Source organism: Salmo trutta, chromosome 36 (genome assembly GCF_901001165.1).
Source record: "Salmo trutta chromosome 36, fSalTru1.1, whole genome shotgun sequence".
Lineage (NCBI taxonomy): Eukaryota > Metazoa > Chordata > Actinopteri > Salmoniformes > Salmonidae > Salmo > Salmo trutta.
In genome coordinates this window covers 35,369,310-35,394,012 of record NC_042992.1, presented here as the reverse complement: position 1 = coordinate 35,394,012, position 24,703 = coordinate 35,369,310, and the positions used below count along the sequence as shown (strand labels likewise).

General features: G+C 45.8%; 1 protein-coding gene across 1 annotated transcript in view; it reads left to right on the top strand.

The window, feature by feature from the left end:
- epha10 (EPH receptor A10) overlaps positions 1 to 20,466 on the top strand; it is a 179,673-nt gene extending 159,207 nt beyond the window's left edge. The window contains exons 9-17 of the mRNA XM_029735687.1: positions 7,330 to 7,385; positions 9,862 to 9,987; positions 10,216 to 10,401; positions 12,113 to 12,174; positions 12,476 to 12,679; positions 16,781 to 16,933; positions 18,546 to 18,736; positions 19,010 to 19,198; positions 19,337 to 20,466. Coding sequence (XP_029591547.1) covers positions 7,330 to 7,385; positions 9,862 to 9,987; positions 10,216 to 10,401; positions 12,113 to 12,174; positions 12,476 to 12,679; positions 16,781 to 16,933; positions 18,546 to 18,736; positions 19,010 to 19,198; positions 19,337 to 19,451 — 1,282 coding nt within the window. The 3' untranslated portion in view covers positions 19,452 to 20,466. The remainder of the gene's footprint in view (positions 1 to 7,329; positions 7,386 to 9,861; positions 9,988 to 10,215; positions 10,402 to 12,112; positions 12,175 to 12,475; positions 12,680 to 16,780; positions 16,934 to 18,545; positions 18,737 to 19,009; positions 19,199 to 19,336) is intronic.
- Positions 20,467 to 24,703: the final 4,237 nt, after the last annotated feature.

Here is a 24,703-nt window from a genome sequence, read left to right as displayed (position 1 = left end):
AGCAGATCTATCACCCTGATCTGATAGCATTGCTCCTTTCAGACAGTGTATTTGTGTAGAGGAATCTCTGATTATAGCAACCATCTATTTCCTTCTATTTTTCTCCTGCTCCACATTGATCTGGGAGATGGAAATGGATTAGATGGAGGGAGGGTGAAACGTCTCCCGTTCCTTCACTCACATCAACGTGATGCGTCGAGGAGGAACTGTCAATCGCACGCCCGTCACGCGCGCACACAGGGATAGGTTGCACCTCGCGGGCGCGGTTCAACCCTCACACCGACATGCTTTACGAATCCCGTACGCTCTCACCTAGATGCATACTGTACTTTATGGACACATGCCTATAGACACGTTCAAGGACACAGTCCTGCGGACACGGCGCCCTGTCCCGAATCCCTACCAGCGTGAACCAATTGCGCTTCACTGAGAATGGATCTATTCCAAAGTGTTCATCCAGAACACTTGCATCATTCGTCCGTCTAGGAGAATACGGTTATTAGCCGTCTCGACCACAGGCAAAGACAAATGGGTTGATACCTCAATTACCATGCTTCCTCGTTTGCAGATCTGGCTGACCCCCGATATCCCCGCGGGGCTACAGTTACAGATGATCTGCTCACTGAGACGGGCACACGTACACCCGTGTGCGCGCACACACACACACACACACGTATGCCAACACGTACACACACTCTGTCTGTCCACATAGATTACGTCCACTTGAATGAAATGGCCCTGTCAAATCAAGCGGTTTTAAATTGTTTGGAGTCGGCTAGATGTTTTGCCTAGGGGTCATATGGTGTATACATGAATATCCTCCATCCCTTCCTCCAGATACTCCCTCCTCCCCCTTCCTCTTAGAGACGAGTTATGGATACATTACTGGAACACACACACACACACACACACACATATATAGTGGAGATTTTGTCATAATCATGCACACACCGACACCGACGCGTAGTTATTGCCATACTGCATATAAAAACGAATAGTTTCCTACTTTAATTTAGATAAGCATGAACACACCGATGCATCACACACACACACAGAGTTCGTTCTCGCTTGACAGAGTTTGATAGTGCCAAGGTTTCAGGGCAGCAGCAGCAGCCCCTAGTCTCTCCAGGAAGTTCAGGCTTGGCTGGTCAGAGCACTGATTGTTTCCCCTCTGCTGCCTCCGGACAGACACCGTTGGTCACACGGTCAGTTGAGAGGGGGATCGAGGGAGAAAAAGAAAAAGTAGTATGAAGAAAAGAAAGATAGATCATCGTAATAGAAAGCCTGTGACACAATCATAGGAGGGGTGTATGAGACGGAAGGAAAGAATCCCTTGTCTGGCTTGCTGCCCGCCTGGTACATACCAGTGCTGTCCACTCCGTGTTCTCCTCCAATGGACAGCAATCTCCTCCATTTTGGATCTGCCCCCTGTGCTCCACTACTTTTCTATTTCCTCTTTTTGTTCTGCTCACTTCCTCCTTGCACACCTGACCAATAGGGCTCTATGTCCCTCACTCCCTCAGCCTAGCTCCCCCCTTTCCCTATTATATCAGTACATGTGAGGCTCTCTCTGCTCTTCACAAGGTCAATCCCAGTACTCTAAAATGGCCTCTTTTACGGAGTTCGGCAGAATTTCCCATATGTTGGCAGACTACATAGCAGTCTAATGTGCTACTCACTGGAAGAGATAAGGTATTTTTGCCAATGAAATCTCAAGCCTAGTTTGCCAAACTCTTCGGTGTATCTAGGCTCTGGGTGAAAGCACCATGCGTACCTTCTGGTTAACATCCAGCCTGTCCTATTACATCACACCTGTCCTGTAGCCAATGAGGAGAGAGGATGTGACTTAGCCCTGCCCCCCTCCCCTTCTTCTCTTCTACCCAGCAGTCTCTCGTCCAGCTCCTCCAACATAGCTCCTACTAGCGTGGTGCTGCTCTCCACCTCCTTCTCCACTCTTCCTCCTCCTCCTCTTCCTCCTCTTTCTCCCTACTGTCAGCTGTCAACCCCCAGGTACAGGCATGTCTGCACTCCTCCCCCGCTCCTCCCTCCTTCCTGTCATCCCTTTGTTTGGACCATTCTTCCTCTCTTTCACCCTCATTCTTTCCCTGCCTGACCCAGTCCAACCCCCCCCCCCCCAGCCCCAGTCTAGACAGAGAGAGGATGACACAATGAAGCTGTCCCTCCTCTCCTGGAGTGTGTACTTTAATGTGTTGATGTGTATTGTGGTGCTGAACAGGGCTCGTCTGGGAAAGAGGCCGTGGTCTCGGCATTGACTCCCTGTCAGCATGGAGGTTAAATAATCAAATCGACAAATTAAAAGGACCGTGGGCCTGGTTCCATTCGGACCCCTTCCCATTTGTGTGTTCCCAGGTGGAAATGTATACACTACATTGGAGGCTCCTCTTGAAATGCTGGAGGGCTAGGTGGAGCCTCCACCTGTCTGTGCTTTCAGACCTGTGAAGGCTGCAGGTGTAGGGGCTAAAATGGAACCAGGCCGTTGTATGCCTTTTGCTCTCTTGCCCTATCCCTCTCTGCATGTGTCTGCTGGTTGGTCCCGACAGATTGGCCCTATAGGCTTGCCTTATTTTCCCCACCCCTCTCTCGCTGGCCCAGCTGTATGTGTCAGGTCCTCCCCCCCACCACCAAACCTGTCTTTTCCATCACACTGTGTGCATGCACTGGTGATACGGCTTGACGTGTGCATTAACACTCTTGAACAAGGACGCTCACACAGACTAGGCATGCACACACACGTGGACAGACGCACGCATTAACAAACACGCGCACACACACACACACACACACACACACACACACACACACACACACACACACACACACACACACACACACACACACACACACACGGCAGACAGCCAGACCACACTTACACGGACATGCATTCACACACTACAGACATATTGTACACACTAATGCACAGCTGCGATCACACAGAAACAACGACGAGCACTCACAGACTCTTGTATATTGTACATCACAGGCGGCTGGTGGCACCTTAAATGGGGAGGACGGGCTCGTAGTAATGGCTGGAATCGAATCGATGGAAGGGTATTAAACACATGGTTTCGATGTGTTGGACACCATTCCATTTACTCCATTCAAGGCATTATTATGAGATGTCCTCCCTTCACCAGCCTCCTGTGTTTATTATATATGTATGCCCATATTTAGCCTTTAGCTCTGCCTGGCCCGGTGTCTTTCTTTTGTGTCAAACTGGTTGTGAATTATGGACCACTCAATCTCTGAATGCTTCCCTTCGACTCAGACTGTAACTTCATCAAGGCCTCTGTCCTCATCGTAATCCCTTATTATGCCTGCGTGCATGGTGGCCAAACAGAATGCCTGGCTCTGGCTGTCCCCATTCAGTTCTTAATGTCTCACTCTGGTGGTCTTAACCCCTATGTTGTGTTCCTTTCATGTTAATTCATTCTGTGTTCCCGGTCCAAAATGACCGCCTCATTATAGCTGATTATAAATCCATAATAATACATATATTATCACCTAATGTTGTGTTAGATCTTTTTATCAACTTAAGTTCTTGTGAACATTACAAGTTTTGAACTTCTATTTATGGCCTGTAGGCCTCATTGACCTGAGCTCATACAACTTGTTTTTGAGTTAAAAAAAGCATAATGTATGGATTATTGTGACTATAACAAATACTCAGATGAAACAAATCAAATCAAAGTTTATTTGTCACGTGCGCTGAATACAACAGGTGTAGACCTTACAGTGAAATGCTTACTTACAGGCTCTAGCCAATAGTGCAAAAAAGGTATTAGGTGAACAATAGGTAAGTAAAGAAATAAAACAACAGTAAAAAGACAGGCTATATACAGTAGCGAGGCTATATACAGTAGCGAGGCTACATACAGACACCGGTTAGTCAGGCTGATTGAGGTAGTATGTACATGTAGATATGGTTAAAGTGACTATGCATAGGGGGGCCAGTACAAATAAATAAATAATGCATGAAATGAAATGTATGCATTCACTACTGTAAGTCGCTCTGGATAAGAGCGTCTGCTAAATGACTAAAATGTAAAGTGTAAAATGTTATAGCTTGGGGGTAAAACTGTTGAGAAGCCTTTTTGTCCTAGACTTGACACTCTGGTACCTCTTGCCATGCGGTAGTAGAGAGAACAGTATGACTGGGGTGGCAGGGGTCTTTGACAATTTTTAGGGTCTTCCTCTGACACCGCCTGGTGTAGAGGTCCTGGATGGCAGGCAGCTTAGCTCCAGTGATGTACTGGGCCGTACACACTACCCTTTGAAGTGCCTTGCGGTCGGAGGCCGAGCAGTTGCCATACTAGGCAGTGATACAACCAGTCAGAATGCTCTCGATGTTGCAGCTGTAGAACCTTTTGAGGATCTCAGGACCCATGCCAAATCTTTTTAGTTTCCTGAGGGGGAATAGGCTTTGTCATGCCCTCTTCACGACTGTCTTGGTGTGTTTGGACCATTCTAGTTTGTTTTTGATGTGGACACCAAGGAACTTGAAGCTCTCAACCTGCTCCACTACAGGGGGCCTGCTCGGTCCTCTTTTTCCTGTAGTCCACAATCATCTCCTTAGTCTTGGTTACGTTGAGGGATAGGTTGTTATTCTGGAACCACCCAGCCAGGTCTCTGACCTCCTCCCTATAGGCTGTCTCGTTGTTGTCGGTGATCAGGCCTACCACTTTTGTGTCGTCTGCAAACTTAATGATGGTGTTGGAGTTGTGCCTGGCCATGCAGTCGTGGGTGAACAGAGGGAGTACAGGAGGGGACTGAGCACGCACCCCTGGGGAGCTCCAGTGTTGAGGATCAGCGTGGCAGATGTGTTGCTACCTACCCTCACCACCTGGGGGCGGCCTGTCAGGAAGTCCAGGATCCAGTTGCAGAGGGTGGTGTTTAGTCCCAGGATCCTTAGCTTAGTGATGAGCTTTGAGGGTACTATGGTGTTGAACGCTGAGCTGTAGTCAATGAATAGCATTCTCACATAAGTGTTCCTTTTGTCCAGGTGGGAAAGGGCAGTGTGGAGTGCAATAGAGACTGCATCATCTGTGGATCTGTTAGGGCGGTATGCAAATTGGAGTGGGTCTAGGGTTTCTAGGATAACGGTGTTGATGTGAGCCCTTACCAACCTTTCAAAGCACTTCATGGCTACAGACGTGAGTGCTACGGGTCTGTAGTCATTTAGGCAGGTTGCCTTTGTGTTCTTGGGCACAGGGACTATGGTGGTCTGCTTGAAACATGTTGGTATTACAGACTCAATCAGGGACATGTTGAAAATGTCAGTGAAGACACCTGCCAGTTGGTCAGCACATGCCCGGAGCACACGTCCTGGTAATCCGTCTGGCCCTGCAGCCTTGTGTATGTTGACCTGTTTAAAGGTCTTACTCACGTCGGCTATGGAGAGCGTGATCACACAGTCGTCCGGGGAAAAGCTTCCGGGTTAGAGCTCTACCCTTTAACTCAGTGCGAATGTTGCCTGTAATCCATGGCTTCTGGTTGGGGTATGTATGCACAGTCACTGTGGGGACGACGTCCTCAATGCACTTATTGATAAAGCCAGTGACTGATGTGTTGTACTCCTCCTTGCCATCAGAAGAATCCCAGAACATGTTCCAGTCTGTGCTAGCAAAACAGTCCTGTAGTTTAGCATCTGCTTCATCTGACCACTTTTTTATAGACCGATTCACTGATGCTTCCTGCTTGAATTTTTACTTATAAGCTGGAACAAGGAGGATAGAGTTGTGGTCGGATTTACCAAATGGAGGGCGAGGGAGAGCTTTGTTCGCGTCTCTGTGTGCGGTGTACAGGTGATCTAGAATTGTTTTCCCTCTGGTTGCGCATTCAACATGTTGATAGAAATTTGGTAGAACTGATTTAAGTTTCCCTGCATTAAAGTCTCCGGCCACTAGGAGCGCCACCTCTGGGTGAGTGGTTTCCTGTTTGCTTATTTCCTTATACAGCTGTCTGAGTGCGGTCTTAGTGCCAGCATCCGTCTGTGGTGGTAAATAAACAGCCACGAAAAGTATAGCTGAAAACTCTCTAGGCAAGTTGTGCTATTTATCACAGACACAGTTTCCTGGCCTCTCTCCTCCTCACCAGTGTCATGATCAAAGATATGATCAAGAGCCTCACATACAGTATATCGTTTGGTCATTGTGCTGCCACAGAATGAATTGTGAGCAAGGCCAAAAAAAACTTTATACCAGAGCTGAGAGAAAAGTTCTATATATTATTGAAGCAATGTTGTGTATTGTTTGTGAGAAGGCCAACAGGTGTGGCTCCCATGGGGAAAGATTCTATTGGGGAAAGGTTCCTGTGGGTGTTGCCATGGAAGCCAAGAAGGGGAGTGAGGTGTGTGTGTGTGTGTGTGTGCGTGTGTGTGTGTGCGTGTGTGTGTGTGTGTGTGTGTGTGTGTGTGTGTGTGTGTGTGTGTGTGTGTGTGTGTGTGTGTGTGTGTGTGTGTGTGTGTGTGTGTGTGTGTGTGTGTGTGTGTGTGTGTGTGTGTGTGTGCGCTCAAACACACATGCATGTGGGGGTCTGGGAGAGGAAGTGTGTCCATCTGATGAATGGGCATGGGGCTGAATTGTATACAGTAATTATAGTCTCACCCATTCATTTCTAATGACCGGTCATTTTTGACTTGGAACACCACAGGTGGACAAAAGTTAAATAAAACACCCAAAATGTTATGAAAATCATCAAAATGTGTTTTGTGTGTTCAGATGCCCTGTGTGGACAAAGTCATGGAACCTTATGACAATCAGGTTAAATGAACTACATTTTTCAGAGAGAAAACTTGTAAATCGTTCCAATTCGACCGGGACACAGGAGGGTTAAGAGGAAGGCCCTGAACTCTCTCTCTTGAGTTGGAAAGCCCCACCAATTAGACAGCCTCTCTACTTTACTACTTTAGGACCCCCTGTGGAGGCACAGGATGAGCAATGTGACAGGAAGTGTGTACAGCTCATTAGAACAGGATGAGCGTGTGTTTGGGGGTTTAGGTGGGGGGGGGTGTATTTATGCAGGAGTGTGTGCCTGTGCAAATGTGCAAACTATGAGTGTTTGCCCATGTGTGTCCACTCAAACAAAGCAGGTTTGATTTCCACAGTAGATGCCCAGTTTCAGAAGGGAGTTTTGTCCAGCCAGTTCCACTGAACAACAGGGGGGCTCTGCCATTGATCCAAGTTCCAATTCACTGATGTCCAGAAACCTATTCTCATTTCCAAGAGGGATTGAAGACTTGTATCAATCGATTTTTTTGTATCGTTAGTGATGTTTTACGTCTGTGTGGCTTTGTTTGTTCCCTCCCTGCAGACAATGTGGATACAGCAAGGCCAGTCAAGAAGGGGACGAAGAACTCTACTTCCAATGTGAGTAACTGTGGCGACACACTCTCCCTCTCTCTGTGTGTGTGTGTGTGCGTGTGCGTGCGTGCGTGCGTGCGTGCGTGCGTGCGTGCGTTGCCTGCATACATGTGACAGAGAGAGAGATTACTTGTGAAGTATTAACTTGTGTGTGGCCATTAATGCTTCATTCCGCGCACGCGCGCGTGTGTGTGTTCAGGCTACACTGAACACCCTGCTCCAGTCCATTAGATGGTGTGTGAGGCGGAATGTGATGGAGAGAGATGGAAATAAATAGGGATGGAGGGATGGAGGAGGATGAGAGGGGGAACTGGGAGAAGGGAATTGATAGATGGAACAAAGAAAACGAAGGATGAGTAAGAAGACAGAGAGTGGGGGCCAGTCAGATGATTTGCCCCCCCCCCCGAGAAGGAAGGATGTGAATGTTTGTCGCGAACTTTTAGAGTTGCCCGTGTCTCAGTTTTTACATCAACATTTTTGAAGGCCTTTGTTTGACAGATTGTGGGCGGTTTGACATTTTTCCTGTGTGCGTGCGTGCGGGCGTGTGTGTGTGTGTGCATGTGCGTGTGTGTGCGTGCACTGGGAATGAAATATGCCCGGAAAATGACACGCCATCAGCTGATGAGCTCACACACACTTTCTCTCCGACGTGAACAAATGCAGACAGACATCTACACACACTAAAAGCGAAAAACACACACACGCTGACACACATACTCGCTCCCCCACCTCCTCCTTGATAACAATACATTTGCAGTCTCTCGGGAGCCCCTCCAGCACAGTGTTTTCCTACCCTGGACCTCGAGCATCCCCAGTACTGTAGTCCTGGACAACACTGCTCTAGCAGGCTGTACTGTATGTTGCTGCCCATCTAACACATCAGTTATAACATGAAGTTGTTTCCTCCCCCATCGGTGGGTCTAATTACGTCTGTGTGTGTGTGTGTGTGTGCATGCCTTCATGCGTGTGTGTCTCTCGTGCAGTCATGCGGTGTTAATATCCGTTAATTCCCCCCCCCAATCGCTTGTGGCAAAGACACGGTTAACCCTGAAACGAGGGAGAGAGAGAGAGAGAGAAAAATGAATCAAAGTGGGTTTGGCCTGCTTTAAATAAATGTAACATCTCCTCCAATGGGCTGTTGTGTGGTTACAAAACCCATCGCTCTGGAAAAGAGGATATTCGATCCTTCCACTTAACACTGGCCAGCTGGAATGGAGTAGCTTTCATTTTCTCTGCAATCAGACTGTGTGTGTGTGTGTGTGTGTGTGTGTGTGTGTGTGTGTGTGTGTGTGTGTGTGTGTGTGTGTGTGTGTGTGTGTGTGTGTGTGTGTGTGTGTGTGTGTGTGTGTGTGTGTGTGCGCGCGCGCGCGCGTGATCAATAAGCTGTTATGAGACAGTGAGTCGAGACCTGGTCGATTTAGAGTTGTAATCACATTTCAGAACCAGTCTGGCCCAAAGGCTTCTGGGAAGGCACGGCTTCTTAGGTAGAAGTAGGGCCTAAGTACCACTGGTTCTGAATCCTCAGAATAATGAAGTAGTGAGTGGAAGTCCAATTTGAGGTTCATCCTGATCCTAGATCTGTTTCTAAGGGCAACTTCATCCCGGAACTTGTCTTGTACTGTGGGGGTGACTGCGTAAGAGGTCAAAGGTTAGGTATAGGTATTGAAAAGTCCATTGGCTAGTGGTAAGTGTATTGGCTAGAGTGTACATTCATTGGTCATGGGCCACATAGGCGTTAAAGGCTGAGGGGCTAGTCAGGGTCGAATAGGGTTTAGTGACTAGTAATGGACTTAGGGTAGAGAACATCATTTATCACCAGTGACTAAAAGTCACTGAGCCATTTGCACAAGGTGCTTTGCCCTACAAGGGAGCATGTTCAGATCAAATCATTTTAACTTTACACCTTTCATAATGGATTACAGGTTAGAAAGCAAAGAGTTTACAAGACAGACATATAGTGGGTTCACAGATACTTGTGGGATAGGAACCGAATATCACTTCTTTTGTTGCAGGTAGAGTTTTTAGGTTGCCTTGTGAGGTTAGAAACTGATAACAAAGTGACAGGATTTTCTCTTTCCTGCCAATTATTTCCTGCCCTAGTTACTAGTGAATATTATTACTGTTTTTGCTCAACAGTTCTGAAGTCATGAGACAAACCCCTTGAACTAAGCTACTGTCTCCAGGAAACGTGAGCTGTACAAATAAGACTTGCAGTGATGTGGTTGATTCCCTTTTTTCCCAAGTAGCGCAATAGGTGAGAAGGTGGTGACGAGACAAACGATGGATTCCGATTTTAAAACACCATCCATACAGAGGCTGTCAAACGAAAGACGACACCGGATTACCGCTTATGTCGGGATGTGTTTTGCGTGCCTTTTAAATACGGTTTTGTGATTCACGAATAGGACTAGCTTGTCGTTTCTGTGGTGTGGTGGTAGACTGTTGCAGGTTGTAATCTTGCGTTACCGTCCGCGTCCCACAGTTAAGATCCCGACCCGGAGGACCTACATAGACCCAGAGACGTGCGAGGACCTGGTGCAGGCTGTCCTCACCTTTGCCAAAGAGCTAGACAACTCCAGCATCAAGATAGAGAGAATTGTCCACACAGGTACTGAGACAGTGCTTTGGCTTTCGTATACTCTCATATTCTCTTTCTTTGTACTTCTGTCTTTTATCTTTGCCAATTTTCACTCCTCTATCTCCCCTCCCTGTTTACCCTGTTTTTTATCTCCTTCTTTCTCTCTCTCTCTCTCTCCTCATCTCTTACTCACCCACTCTCTGATGAACCAGCACTGCAGTCCGCTCTCTAACCCCGTCTCTGTGTCTCCACCTGCAGGTGACTTCGGGGAGGTGTGCCGTGGCTGTCTCAAGCTGCCCAGCAAGCGGGAGCTTCCGGTGGCCATCAAGACGCTGAGGGCCGGCTGCTCGGAGAAACAGAGGCGCTCCTTCCTCAGCGAGGCCGGGATACTGGGACAGTTTGACCACTCCAACATCGTCCGTCTGGAGGGGGTCATCACCAGCGGTGAGCTCGTTACCGGAATCTCAAATGAACCCTTCGCCCCTATGCGTTTACACCTAGCTCCTATTTACTATGCTTTATAGGGGGCAACTGTCTGAGGGGGGAACATTTACTGAACAGACCGCACAAACCCCAAACGATTACTCATTGACAGACGGACAGCAGTCGAAGTCGAGCCGAGAAGGGAGAGGGGGGAAAGGACAGGAGGAAGGAAAGGGAGGTGAGGAGCGTTTCAGAGGGGTAATGTTTCAGAGGGGCAGATGAGGTAGAACCAGCGTTGGAAGGAATGGGATTGGATGGGACTGGTGCCTGCCTGCCTGAACACACACTGTGCACCGTGCGACTGCAGCAGATGTGTTGGGTATGGTAATTGGTGCTAGAGACACAGCAGGACTCTGAAACCCACTCTAATCTTCCCCGCCACCTCACGCGGGTGCACGCTCACACACAGGTGTGCATACACACTCATTCAAACTGTCACACACACAAGCGCGCGCGCACACACACACCGCCCTCGGATTGCAAATCACCTGCGTTGCGTTGCTTACGCCCCACTAGCCCGCCATTCGACCCCCTTCCACCCCCACAGCCCACCTGTCAGCCCCACCGCCTCTCCCTCCATCCCTCCATCAGAGGGCTCCGGCGCTACAGCGAGGGTCATTAGCGAGACAGAGACGTGCTGCTTGCTAAACGTCCAGCAGGGGGCACCAGGGGGAGGTGGTGGGACATGATAGGGGAGTGGTGTAGGGTACCGGGTAGTGTGTGGTAGTGTAGTATGTTGGAGGGGAGGGTTGGATCAGCAGGATAGTTGGTCTGGTAGAAAAGAAGAGGTAGCTAGTCTTGTAGTGAAGCGTGATAGAGTAGTGAGCCAGAGTAATGATAGTGATTTAGTGAAGCGGTAGTGCTGTATGTTAGTGTTGCATGATAACGTGGACGTATGATGTGGTAGAACAGAGTGATGGGGTAATGTTTTAGTCCTGTCTGTCTGTTTGGGATAGAGGGTGCATGAGGGAGGCTGATAGTCTGCATTTATAAGGCACTTAGATCACAGCCAGCAAGAGGTGTGTGTGTGTGTGTGTGTGTGTGTGTGTGTGTGTGTGTGTGTGTGTGTGTGTGTGTGTGTGTGTGTGTGTGTGTGCTCGGTTTCCATGTTACTCTGCTCCATCTCTGTCTGACACACACACACACACACACACACACACACACACACACACACACACACACACACACACACACACACACACACACTACCTGGTCGCTAAGGGAGTCACTGCTTCCTGTCTTTCTAATGGAGTGGCATCCTTTTCTCCTCAGCTGGCTGCTCTCTCTCTCTCTCCCTCACCGTCTCTCCCTCCTTATCCCAGCGCTCTTTCTGTCCCCTCGTCTTCTACTTTTTGTGTGTTCTTTCTCCTCTCCTGTTCCCTCATTCCTACCCCAGTGCCTACTCCTACTGTCCTCTCTTTTTCCCCCTCTCAGGTTTCGGTCTTCTCTCCCTTCACTATTTTGATACACTCTGGCCACCTGCGCTCAGCGAGTGTGAGAAGTGTGTGTGTGTGTGTGTGGTCACTCAACCTGGTGTGACTGAGAGAGCAGCACACAAGCCATCTTGCTCCTCTCCAGCTTAGTAGGTGAAGAATGGCAGTGCATAACCACTGCTGTCCCCAAGCCAGCTGGACTATAATAATAACGTGTGTGTGTGTGTGTGTGTGTGTAGGTAACACCATGATGATTGTGTTGGAGAGCATGTCCAACGGGCCCCTGGACTCCTTCCTCAGGGTAAGAGAGTGTGCATACTGTGTCTTTGTGTGCTCTTGTAACAGTGTTTACCTCAGCATGACTCCTGGTCTAGTTTCCAAACGTTACGTAAGATGGTTGGTATAAAATAAATCCCGGGGCATATTGGGTATCCTTATAAGCCACATAACTAACCATCATGTTAATCCTTCTTAATGGAGTTTGTTCTCCGTTGGAACTGCAATGTATTATATTGCATCTCCTTAACCCACTATCGACTCCCTCTCCCTCCCTCCCCTCCCTCCCTCCCTCCCTCCCTCCCTCCCTCCCTCCCCCTCTCTAGAAGCACGAGGGCCAGCTCTCCGTGCTCCAGTTGATGGACATGCTGGGGAGCGTGGCCTCTGGGATGAAGTACCTGACAGAGATGGGCTTCGTCCACCGCCGCCTGGCCGCCCACAAGGTGCTGGTCAACGCCAGCCTGGGCTGCAAGGTGTCTGGCTTCAGACCCCTCCAAGAGGACAAGATGGAGGCCATCTACAGCGCAATGGTGAGACTACTGACTGATATTCTATTACTAGTAAAAAGTATATTACTACATATATGTATATTTTTAACTAGTACTATATATTACAATTATTATTTTTTATATTATATTACTACCTATAGTCTTTACTCTTTACCCATAGAGGCCATCTATAGCACACTGGTGAAGGGACTGATTGTTATTATATTACTAGTAAAAAGTATATTACTTGTTATATATATTTTTTACTAGAACTGTGTATTACATTTTTTTTAAAATAATATATTACTTCCTATAGTCTTTACTCTTTACCCATAGAGGCCATCTACACCACACTGGTGAGACTACTCACTGATATGTACTGTTATTTACATTGTTGAAAACCATATTGTTTACTACTGTGTTTAGTCTTTACCCATATAGACCACACTGGTGAGAGAACTGGCTGATATCTTCTCCTGTTATATATATTACTCCTAATAAATATAAAAACCCCATCTTCTAAAACAAAAATGCTATAAAAATCATAGGTTCAAATGACATTGACATCTTTAAAGAAGCCCATTTTGTATTTCCCCGTTGTGTTGGATCTGATGTGCAGTGTGTGTGCAGTGTGTGTGCAGTGCAGACTTTGATTTAAAATACTTTCTATAATGAATCAGTGTTTCCCTGTGGTTTCTCCTTCTCGCTCTCTTTGTCCGACTCCCTTTTTCCACTCTCTTTTGGTCGACAAGATTAGATTTAAATGAGGCAGTGTATAGGATACATTTTATTTGACTGTAATTTACATGATGATTTGAGAGCAACTGCGTTTCAAACGATGCGACAACAGAAACCAGAACTATTCTGGAGTAGCGATGAAGTAAAACTTCAATGGCTATTCAGAAAATGAGTTTTCTTTGGGGCACAGTTTATTTCCAAAGCGTGGAAGTCTCGACGAGATAAGTTGTGTAACTGAACGGTTTTCGTTTCTTGTGTTTCAATTGTATTCATTTCAGTAGGAATGACTACTCTACTCTCGTACTGGTTGCCCATGTCCCTAAATGACTACCGACCTGTAGCACTCACGTCTGTAGCCATGAGGTGCTTTGAAAGGCTGGTCATGGCTCACATCAACACCATTATCCCAGAAACCCTAGACCCACTCCAATTTGCATACCGCTCTAACAGATCCACAGATGATGCAATCTCTATTGCACTCCACACTGCCGTTTCCCACCTGGACAAAAGGAACACCTATGTGAGAATGTTATTCATTGACTACAGCTCAGCGTTCAACACCATAGTGCTCTCAAAGCTCATCACTAAGCTAAGGACCCTGGGACTAAACACCTCCCTCTGCAACTGGATCCTGGACTTCCTGACAGGCCGCCCCCAGGTGGTGAGGGTAGGTAGCAACACATCTGCCACGCTGATCCTCAACACTGGAGCTCCCCAGGGGTGCGTGCTCAGTCCCCTCTTGTACTTCCTGTTCATTCATGACTGCATGCCCAGGCACGACTCCAACACCATCATTAAGTTTGCAGACGACACAACAGTGTCGATCACTGACAACGACGAGACAGCCTATAGGGAGGAGGTCAGAGACCTGGCCGGGGGGTGCCAGAATAACAACCTATCCCTCAACGTAACCAAGACTAAGGAGATGATTGTGGACTACAGGAAAAGGAGGACTGAGCACGCCCCCATTCTCAACGACGGGGCTGTAGTGGAGCAGGTTGAGAGCTTCAAGTTCCTTGGTGTCCACATCAACAACAAACTAGAATGGTCCAAACACACCAAGAAAGTTGTGAAGAGGGCATGACAAAGCCTATTCCCCCTCAGGAAACTAAAAAGATTTGGCATGGGTCCTCGGGCATGGGTCCTCCTACAGCTGCAACATCGAGCACATCCTGACTGGTTGCATCACTACCTGGTACGGCAATTGCTCGGCCTCCGACCGCAAGGCACTGCAGAGGATAGTGTGTACAGCCCAGTACATCACTGGGGCTAAGCTGCCTGCTATCCAGGACCTCTATACCAGGCGGTGTCAGAGGAAGGCCTTAACATTTTTCAAAGACTCCAGTCATAGACTGTTCTCTCTGTACCGGAGCACCAAGTCTAGGACCAAAAGGTTTCTCAAAAGCTTTTACCCCCAAGCCATAAGACTCCTGAACAGCTAATCAAATGGCTACCCGGACTATGCTCCCCCCGCCAGCCCCTTTTTTACGCTGCTGCTACTCTCTGTTTATCATCTATGCATAGTCACTTGAATTAATCCTACATGTACATATTACCTCAAATAGCCCGACTAACCGGTGCACCCGCACGTTGACTCTGTACCGGTACCACCTGTATATAGCCTCACTACTGTTATTTTTTACTGTTTTTATTTCTTTTTATTTACTTATCTATTGTTTACCTAATACCTATTTTTTACTTAAAGACCTTAACAAACAGTGAAGTTTTTAAGTAAGAATTTCACTGTAAGTTCTACACCTGTTGTATTCGGCACACGTACTACTCTGGCTGACCCTGTTAAACAACATTTCACTGCACCCTATCTGGTGTATGTGACAATAAAACATCCACTGTACCAGTCAAAAGTTTGGACACTCCTACTCATTCCAGAGTTTTCTTTATTTTTACTATTTTCTTCAATGTAGAATAATAGTGAAGACATCAAAACTATGAAATAACATATATGAAATCATGTAGTCACCAAAAAAGTTTTAAACAAATCAAAGTCTATTTTATATTTCAGATTCTTCAAAGTATCCACCCTTTGCCTTCATGAAATCTTTGCACACTCTTGGCATTCTCTCAACCAGCTTCATGAGGTAGTCACCAGGAATGCTTTTCCAACAGTCTTGAAGGAGTACATGAGAGAGAGCCACACATGCAGAGAGCATCCGTTCACATACTCTGCGTCTCACAAAGACACGGTGGTTGGAACAAAAAAATCTCACATTTGGACTCATCAGACCAAAGGACAGATTTCCACCGGTCTAATGTCCATTGCTCGTGTTTCTTGGTCCAAGCAAGTCTCTTCTTATTGGTGTCCTTTAGTCATTTTTTTTTTTAGCAATTCGACCATGAAGGCCTGATTGACGCAGTCTTCTCTAAACAGTTGGTGTTGAGATGTGTTTGTTACTTGAACTCTGAAGGAGTTAACACTGCTGCACAGTATAAATTCATTAGAGGTAACTCTGGGTCTTCCTTTCCTGTGGCAGTCCTCATGAGAGTACGTGACATTTTCCAGATTGACTGACCTTCATGTCTTCAAGTAATGATGGACTGTCATTTTCTCTTTGCATATTTTTTACAAATATTTTATTTATTTAACTAGGTAAGCCAGTTAAGAACAAATTCTTATTTACATTTGAGCTGTTCTTGCCATAATATGGACTTGGTCTTTTACCAAATAGGGCTATCTTCTGTATACCACCCCTACCTTGTCACAACACAACTGATTGGCTCAAACTCATTAAGAAGGAAAGAAATTCCACAAATTAACTTTTAACAAGGCACACCTGTTAATTGAAATGCATTCCAGGTACCTACCTCATGAAGCTGGTTGAGAGAATGCCAAGAGTTTGCAAAGCTGTCATCAAGGCAAAGGGTGGTTACTTTAATGAATCTAATATATAAAATATGTTTTGTTTAACACTTTTTTGGTTACTACATGATTCCATATGTGCTATTTCATAGTTTTGATGTCTTCACTATTATTCTACAATGTAGAAAATAGTAAAAATAAAGAAAAACCCTGGAATAAGTAGGTGTGTCCAAACTTTTGACTAGTACTTTACATGTTTGCATATCTAAGTATGATCATTTTATTTGTATACAACAAATACAGTGTCTTATCAGCCCATGTGGGCTGGGCATCATGATGCATGACACAGTAATCAAATAAATAAATAGCAAATATATGATAATCATAGTGTAGTAGGATGTTTAAATGTAGATTCTAACATAGGCTACATGAAACGTACTCATACAAGATGTCCAGTGTCAAGCTGAGTGTGGAGTTGAACATGTGAATTGAAAATCTCTCTCTCTCTGTTTCTCTCTGTTTCTCTCTGTTTCTCTCTCTCTCTCTCTCTCTCTCTCTCTCTCTCTCTCTCTCTCTCTCTCTCTCAGCATGCGGGGAAGAGTGTGGTGTTGTGGACAGCCCCAGAGGCCATCCAGTACCACCGCTACAGCTCAGCGTCTGACGTCTGGAGCTTTGGCATCGTCATGTGGGAGGTCATGTCCTACGGAGAGAGACCCTACTGGGACATGGGCAACCAGGACGTGAGTAGAGTGACTGGCTCTCTCTCTCTCTATACTCCACCTTCTCCTCTCTAGTCTCTTTATCCATCTCATCTCTGTAACTTTTCTCTCTCTCGGTTGCTCGCACTCTCTCTCTTTCTCTCTGTCTCTCTCATTCCCTTTGCGCTTTATCCACATGTGCATCTTTGTCCCCTCCCTCGCCCCATTCCCTATGCTGTTTCCTTCTCTACCTATTCATCTTTGTCCTATACGTTCTCTTCTCTTGTGCTAGCTCTCTCTCTCTCCCCCCGTCTTCTCTGTCCCCTCTAAAACGGTGCGAACTTTTTGACTTGGGCTAGCTCAGATCTTATTAGAGGGAAAGCCACGGGTGCTTCTCTAAAAGTCTCTTTGAGCTCTAAGTCCCCGGCATAAGTCCTCTCCGTGACCAATCCTGTTTCTCTTAAGGACACCATGACGCTTTTTGGTGGCGGTCCCAAAGTGCCACCACGATCCCCGCTCTTAGAGGAAGCCTAAAATCCCGGAAGGAAGCGGCGCTCTCTTTTAAGGAAATGTGGAATATAGCTATTTTAGGAGGGTGAGAAGATTTGTCCAATCGCTAGGATCCTACCGCCACCAGTTTGTGTCGATGAGGGCGTGTGTTTTGGTTCCCTTCTCCCCTCCCTCTCAATTTTTCAGAGGGATCGCTTTTCTTTTTTGCTTTTGAAGAAAACCCCAAACTTCAGAAGAGTGCAGAAAGTGTTGCGTAAGACTTTGTTGAAGAGAAAAGTGAGAGTGCCTTTGATCCGAAGTGCCTTTGATCCAAGGCCACATCATGAATGGCATTCAAAGGTATTAGAGTAGATAGAGGGTTAATCAGAGTTCCCAAAGTTCACACTTAAGCCAACAGCTTGTTCATGCTAATACGCTGTCTAAATCGTTCCACTAATCCGAACAAAAAAAACCCGACAAAATAGACGACCATGAAATGTTGAAATTAATTACTATGAACCCTCCCTCAGCTTGGACATGAACCGGGACGGTGAATTACTAGCTTACTCATTCAATATCCAGACTTTGTGTCTACCTCTATGTTCACAGTACTAAACTCTCCAAAAGAAATGGCAAAGGCCAAGCTGGCTGAGCCCTTGAGATATTAATGCATTAAACAAATACATAATATCACCATTATCTCACCCAGCCCACACGCTGCCCTAACATGCCCTTTGCTTTTTAGCTCTGATTAAATGGAAAATGTCCGCCAATGAAGAAACACTTCATGAACACTGTTTGGTTAAATCGGAGGTCAGGACAGAACTGAAGAGGACAGTGTTTTTAGTGAATGTGGAACATTTTCAACGTTCTTTTTTTCTTCTAATAGCATTTTCTAGGGAGCACAATGTTAGAAAACGGTGATTTAAAGGGGGAGAATATATTTTTTGAAGTGTTGTCTTTAGAAGTCTTTATGGGGATAAATCTGTTTGATGGATTAGCTCTTTTGGAAGAACCTTGGATAAAGAGATTGTTTGGGTGTCGTTTTGTTGTCGGAGATCTCCTGAAGCCACTTTAGACTGAGATGGAGTCATCGTTCACTATCAACATTTCTCCCTGTAAGTTAACACGCCTTTCTCTCCCGCCATCTCTCGTCTCGTCCTAGGTGATCAAAGCGATAGAGGATGGCTTCCGCCTGCCCGCCCCTATGAACTGTCCACCCCACCTCCACCAGCTGATGTTGGACTGTTGGCAGAAGGAGAGGACCGAGAGACCCACCTTCAGCCAGATCCACTCAGCTCTCAGCAAGAGCATCCGCAGCCCTGACGGCATCGGCTCCTCCACTCTGGCACGCAGGTAGGACATAGGCCCCTGCAAACCATGCTTAACACGGGGCTAAACAAGGGTCAATATACAGGCTAACAGGTAACAGACTTTGCTAGCCAACATGGGCTGGCATCGGTATGGTTTGTTTATGTCGTCCAAGCAGGTCTCCCACTTCCCACTCAGTTTTGATATCAGAGTAGAAATACTACCACTTATGGTAACAATGGTGTCATGCATCCCTTCCTGAAATCTGTCTCTCGCTCTCTCCCTGATCTCTCTCTCTCTCTCTTCTTCTATCCGTAGAACCCTCCCTCAGCTAGGAACCCTCCCTCTGGGCTCCTCCATCTCCCTGGCAGAGCGGACTCTTCCTTCGTTCCCCTCGTTTAACTCGGTAGGGGAGTGGTTGGATGCGGTGGACATGGGGCGCTACAAGGACAACTTCACCGCGGCAGGATACTGCTACCTGGAGTCTGTGGCCCGTATGACAGTCCAGTAAGTGGCTCTAAGTGTGTGTGTGTGCGGGCGGGCGAGCGAGCGTTGATGCACAAACAAGTATGTTGCTGGTGCATCTGAGTATCATGAGTTGGTATAGTCTAACGGATGTCTTTGTGCTGTGGTCGTTCTCCACAGAGACGTGTTGAGTCTAGGCATCACCTCTCTGGAGCACCAGAAACAGATCCTGTCTGCCATCCAGACCCTTAGAGCCCAGGTCATCCAGATGCACGGCAGAGGGGTGCAGGTCTGACACACACACACGTGCGGACAGACGGACGGACAGATGGATAGAAGGATTTTCACAGAGGAGAGACTCGTCTCTCATCCAGATGGACAACTTGAAGTGGATAGAGAGCTCGGCAGAGATATCGCCACACTGCACCCACTCACTCTTCCTCCTCTTCCTCCCTCTCTCTAAGTCCTTGGGAGCGAGGCATCTTCCAGTCTTGTGATCAACGTACTTTTGTCTGCACGCTGACCCAAATTGACTAGATGTCCACTCTGACAACTGGCCCTGGATCAGTAGTTAAAGAGACTTAAAACTACCCTGATAGAGAAGTACTGTCCATCTAAAATGCCTGGCACTGCTCTCAAAATATGGGGTAATAACATTTCCTTGATGGAGAAGAACTGTCCCATCAAGCAGAGTGATACTCTACTAAACCACTGGTCTCAGAACTGAGGTTAAAACCACCCTGGTTGAGAAGTACTGTCCATTACAGGGCTGCCCCTCTACTACTGGTCTCAGAACAGTGGGATAAGGCACTAATGGCGAAAATTCTGTCTGTCGAACAGGGCTGAAATTGTAAAACTGGTCTCAGTTCAATGGTTCAAACATTACTGTTCCGGTCGCTGAAGTGCGATCAAGTGACTGGTTCCCACAGTGTGAGGCGGAGCCCAGACCGTGTGAAGTCGTAAGTAGCCCGACCAATCACGAGGCTGGAAAAATACTTACCTTCAGAAGGAAACTACTGATTAAAAAAACGAAAACTCAAAAACTGTAAATCGAAAACAAAGGATTTCCGTGTGTTTGATTGTTCATTTCTATTTCGTCTGTTACACAATTTCTCTTTTTTCAAAGTTTTTCCGTTAACCGTCTCTGCTCTGCTCTCCCGGTGTTTCCTCAGTGTGTGGAATGGCTAATGTCCCTTAGCCGGGGATGTCAGTGGTATCATGTAGCGTCTCGCTAATATATTTCTCCTGTCTAAAAAGCATTCTCACTACATGGGTATATTGCACTGTTAAGAATAAAGGTCAAGTCTCAAGCTGACGAATCGAATATTTATTCATATTTATATGCGTTTCCAGTTTACAGACTCTCACACAACCTGACAGGAAGAGGTTACAAGGGTCGTACTTGATTTTTCTTATTAATTACTAAATAATTTGTGTAATTTTGTGTTTAAGGATGCTGCAAAGCACATGTCCTTTGGTGTCAAGCATATCGCTTCCTAGCCGTTCCGTTTGTTTTGATTACAGTGTGTATCATAAAGTTTTCTTTTTTATAGTTAGAGGGATTCTGTTAGTGAATAAAGGTGTTCTGTACCGAAGAAGATATTATGAAGAGGACTTATAGTATGTCGACTGTTTTCTTCTCATAAACTGGGGTATTGAATCATTTTGATACAGTCAACAAATCTACAGTAGTTGATATAGGACTTATACATTTTGAGTCCGGTGTCGCTGGATGTACGGTATCGATGTGTTGCATTATATATGCAGTATTGCAGTATTTCAGAATGTCGTAGAGTGATCATTTATGTTTTTTCCCGACCAGCAATTCAAGCTGTCATGCATAGGGCCCTGTGTTTTGGTTAATCATGTCACATGACCTGTATTTTAACTTTTTGTTTAAAGCTTTTTCGTCAAACTGTCCCCCCTTTCTTTTTATGTCAGATGGTCCAAGCACCATCCTCAGACAGTTGCTTTCATTTTTGGTCTGATTCTCATTTCTGGAAAATGCCTAAAATAAAGGTTAAGTGGTTAACCAAAACACAGGGCCTTAGCTATACAATATGGTTGCACACTTTAACTTTAACATATTCTAAATGTTCCTACAAATCCCACAACCCCCCACGGTGCAGTCACAAGCCACTCCCATTTGTCAGTATTATGTATTTTTCAAAACAGGTAACATTTAGTCGTAGGTAACATGTTTTGGGGCATTTTTTGATTTATCTCATACTCTTGTAGCTCGCTACAGTGCATTCGGAAAGTATTCAGATCCCTCCACATTTTGTTACGTTACAGCCTTATTTTAAAATGGATAAAATACTTTTTTTCCCTCATCAATCTACACACAACACCCCAAAATAACAAAGCGAAAACAGTTTTTTCTTTGCAAATTTATAAAAAATGAAAAAGATACCATATTTTCATAAGTATAATGATCCTTTGCTATCAGACTTGAAATTGAGCTCAGGTGCATCCTGTTTCCACTGATCATCCTTGATGTTTCTACAACTTCATTGGAGTCCAACTGTGGTATATTCAATTGATTGGACATGATTTGGAAAGGCACACACACCTGTCTATATAAGGTCCCACAGTTGACAGTGCATGTCAGCAAAAACCGAGCCTCGAGGTCGAAGGAATTGTCCATAAAGCTCCGAGACAGGATTGTGTCGAGGCACAGATCTGGGGAAGGGTACCAAATAATTTCTGCAGCATTGAAGGTCCCCAAGAACACAGTGGCCTCCATCATTCTTAAATGGAAAAAGTTTTGAACCACCAAGATTCTTCCTAGAGATGGCCGCCCTGCCAAACTGAGCAATCAGGGGAGAAGGGCCTTGGTCAGGGAGGTGACCAAGAACCCGATGGTCACTCTGACAGAGCTCTAGAGTTCCTCTGTGGAGATGGGAGAACCTTCCAGAAGGACAACCATCTCTGCAGCACTCCACCAATCAGTGTGTGTCCAGACGGAAGCCACTCCTCTGTAAAAGGCACATGACCGCCCACTTGGAGTTTGCCAAAAGACACCTAAAGGACCCTCAGACCACGAGAAACAAGATTCTCTGGTCTGATGAAACCAAGATTGAACTCTTTGGCCTGAATGCCAAGCGTCACGTCTGGAGGAAACCAGGCACCGCTCATCACCTGGCCAATAGCATCCCTACGATGAAGCATGGTGGTTGTGGTGATGTTTTTCAGCGGCAGGGACTGGGAGACTAGTCAGGATCGAGGGAAAGATTGTGATGGAGAATGTTATGTTTGTGCTTTTCTAGTAACCAATTTCTGTGTTCATGCAAGTGATTGAATGTGCCTGGGAGGAATCCTCACAATCAGTATCTGTAATTTGCTAGTACACCCAGAACCTTGTTTTGAGAATGAAAGGGATATCTCAGTTTCAAGGTCTCAGCTTGGAGAGAAGACAGGTATTTGTCTGTCACATGCATGAACCAGTATTGGTCTGTCACATGCATGAACCAAACGTTAATGATAAATTAATTATGAATGATGAATAAGCTAAATCATGCAAATGTAGCTTGTCTGAGTAAGCAGTATGAGATCTAACGGGACTGCCCCGACGGAGCTCACTTCAGACCGGTACTTTATGCATCTAGGTTTGACTGTGACCTCTCCAGCTTGCTGTTAATAATACAATGATTCATTTAATATTGACGTTCAGTGTCCCTGTGTTGAATTTCCACGACAAGATAAATGGAGCAAAGTACAGAGAGATCCTTGATGAAAACCTGCTCCAGAGCGCTCAGGACCTCAGACTTTGGTGAAAGTTCACCTTTCAACAGGACAATGACCCTAAGCACACACAGGAGTGGCTTCAGGACAAGTCTCAATGTCCTTGAGTGACCCAGCCAGAGCCCCGGACTTGAGCCCGATTGAACATCTCTGGAGAGACCTGAAAATAGCTGTGCAGCGACGCTCCCCATCCAACCTGACAGAGCTTGAGAGGATCTGTAGAGAAGAATGGGAGAAACTGTGCCAAGCTTGTAGCGTCATACCCAAGAAAACTCGAGGCTGTAATCGCTGCCAAAGGTGCTTCAACAAAGTACTGAGTAAAGGGTCTGAATACTTCTGTAAATGTGATATTTCTGTTTTTTATTTTTAATACATTTGCAAAAAAATCTAAACCTGTTTTTCCTTTGTCATTATGGGGTATTGTGTGTCAATTGATCAGGGGGGGAAAAAACTATTTAATCAATTTTAGAATAAGGCCGTAACATAACAAAGTTTGGAAAAAGTGAAGCGGTCTGAATACTTTCCGAATGCACTGTACACAATAAATGTTTTATTGGTTCAGTGTGGTTCATAAATGGATTCTTGTTATAAGGAGGTATCTGGTATGAAAGGACTACCAGTATATTTTCTCGTTTCTTCCCCATGTATTCTCTCTTTCTCTCTCCCCCTTTCTCTGTAGCTGTTTTGCCTCAACACCATATATAAACCCATATCATGTTCTAAGAAGATACCCCTATAGACTCACACACATATATATATAGAAACAGTCTCAACAGCCCTGTATACACAGACACCAAACGGGACCTTTTCACTACAGCGAATCAGTTGTTGTCGTCGTCCCCCCCCCCCCCCCCCCTCGCTCTCTCTCTGTGTTTACTCTACCATTACAAAATATGTTTACTGTAAATATGTATTTGAAAATGCAATCTATTTTTATAATTTGTTTGAAGAGCAATGTGTTGAAAATATCTGCTCACTGTGTAGGGGTTTTATCGTTTGAATTTAGGGCCAATAAACTTGGGTGTTTGGAATTTTAAAACAAAACATTTTTTTGTTGTTAGTTTTTTGATGATTTTTACCTGTTTAGAAAAACAGATGGCTGTTGCAATATTGAAATGTGTTATTAAAAAATCTCCAATAAGAGCAAACATTGTCTGTGTATTTGGCGTGCTTCAGGCTCTGAGCTTGATCATCTGTTCATCCTTTCCCATGTGCAATTCTGCTTCATTCCCCTTGTGAAAAGATGCAGTAATCAGCTTACAGAAAACTCAACTCTTACAGTTCACCTTTTGTTCTGTTCTGCTCAGCAAACATTCTGTTCACAACCTCGGACAATAACTCTCCGGATTGAGTCAAGGCCTTCATTGAGAAAGAGCCCTGGAATTGTGCTCAGATGTGAATCCCAGCCTCAATCTTGTTCTAAAGGAAGCTCCACCAAAGATGGTGGATAAATGAAGATGTCTTACTCAGGCTGTTTACGATTGACAAAATTGGTCTCAGTTCCAGTCTACTGTGACACCATTCAAGCCCCCGAGGACTGGAATTGCCCATCCCTGGCTCAAGGGGTGGTTCTCCCATAGGCACCAATGCGATAGCAGCTGGGTCTGGTCTGCTTTGTTCATTGACTGTGTATGAACCAGAAACAATTAGGGAGTGGAATGTCTCAGTTCTTCTTCCTTCTCTGGCTCCACTTCAAGGGCAGAACTAATGTGATTGGTTGGATGAAAGCTATGGGCACAGCTTGAAGTGACATGTCAGTCGGTGGAGTTTACAGGTGAGTTTAATTTTTTTTTAAAGGCCTTA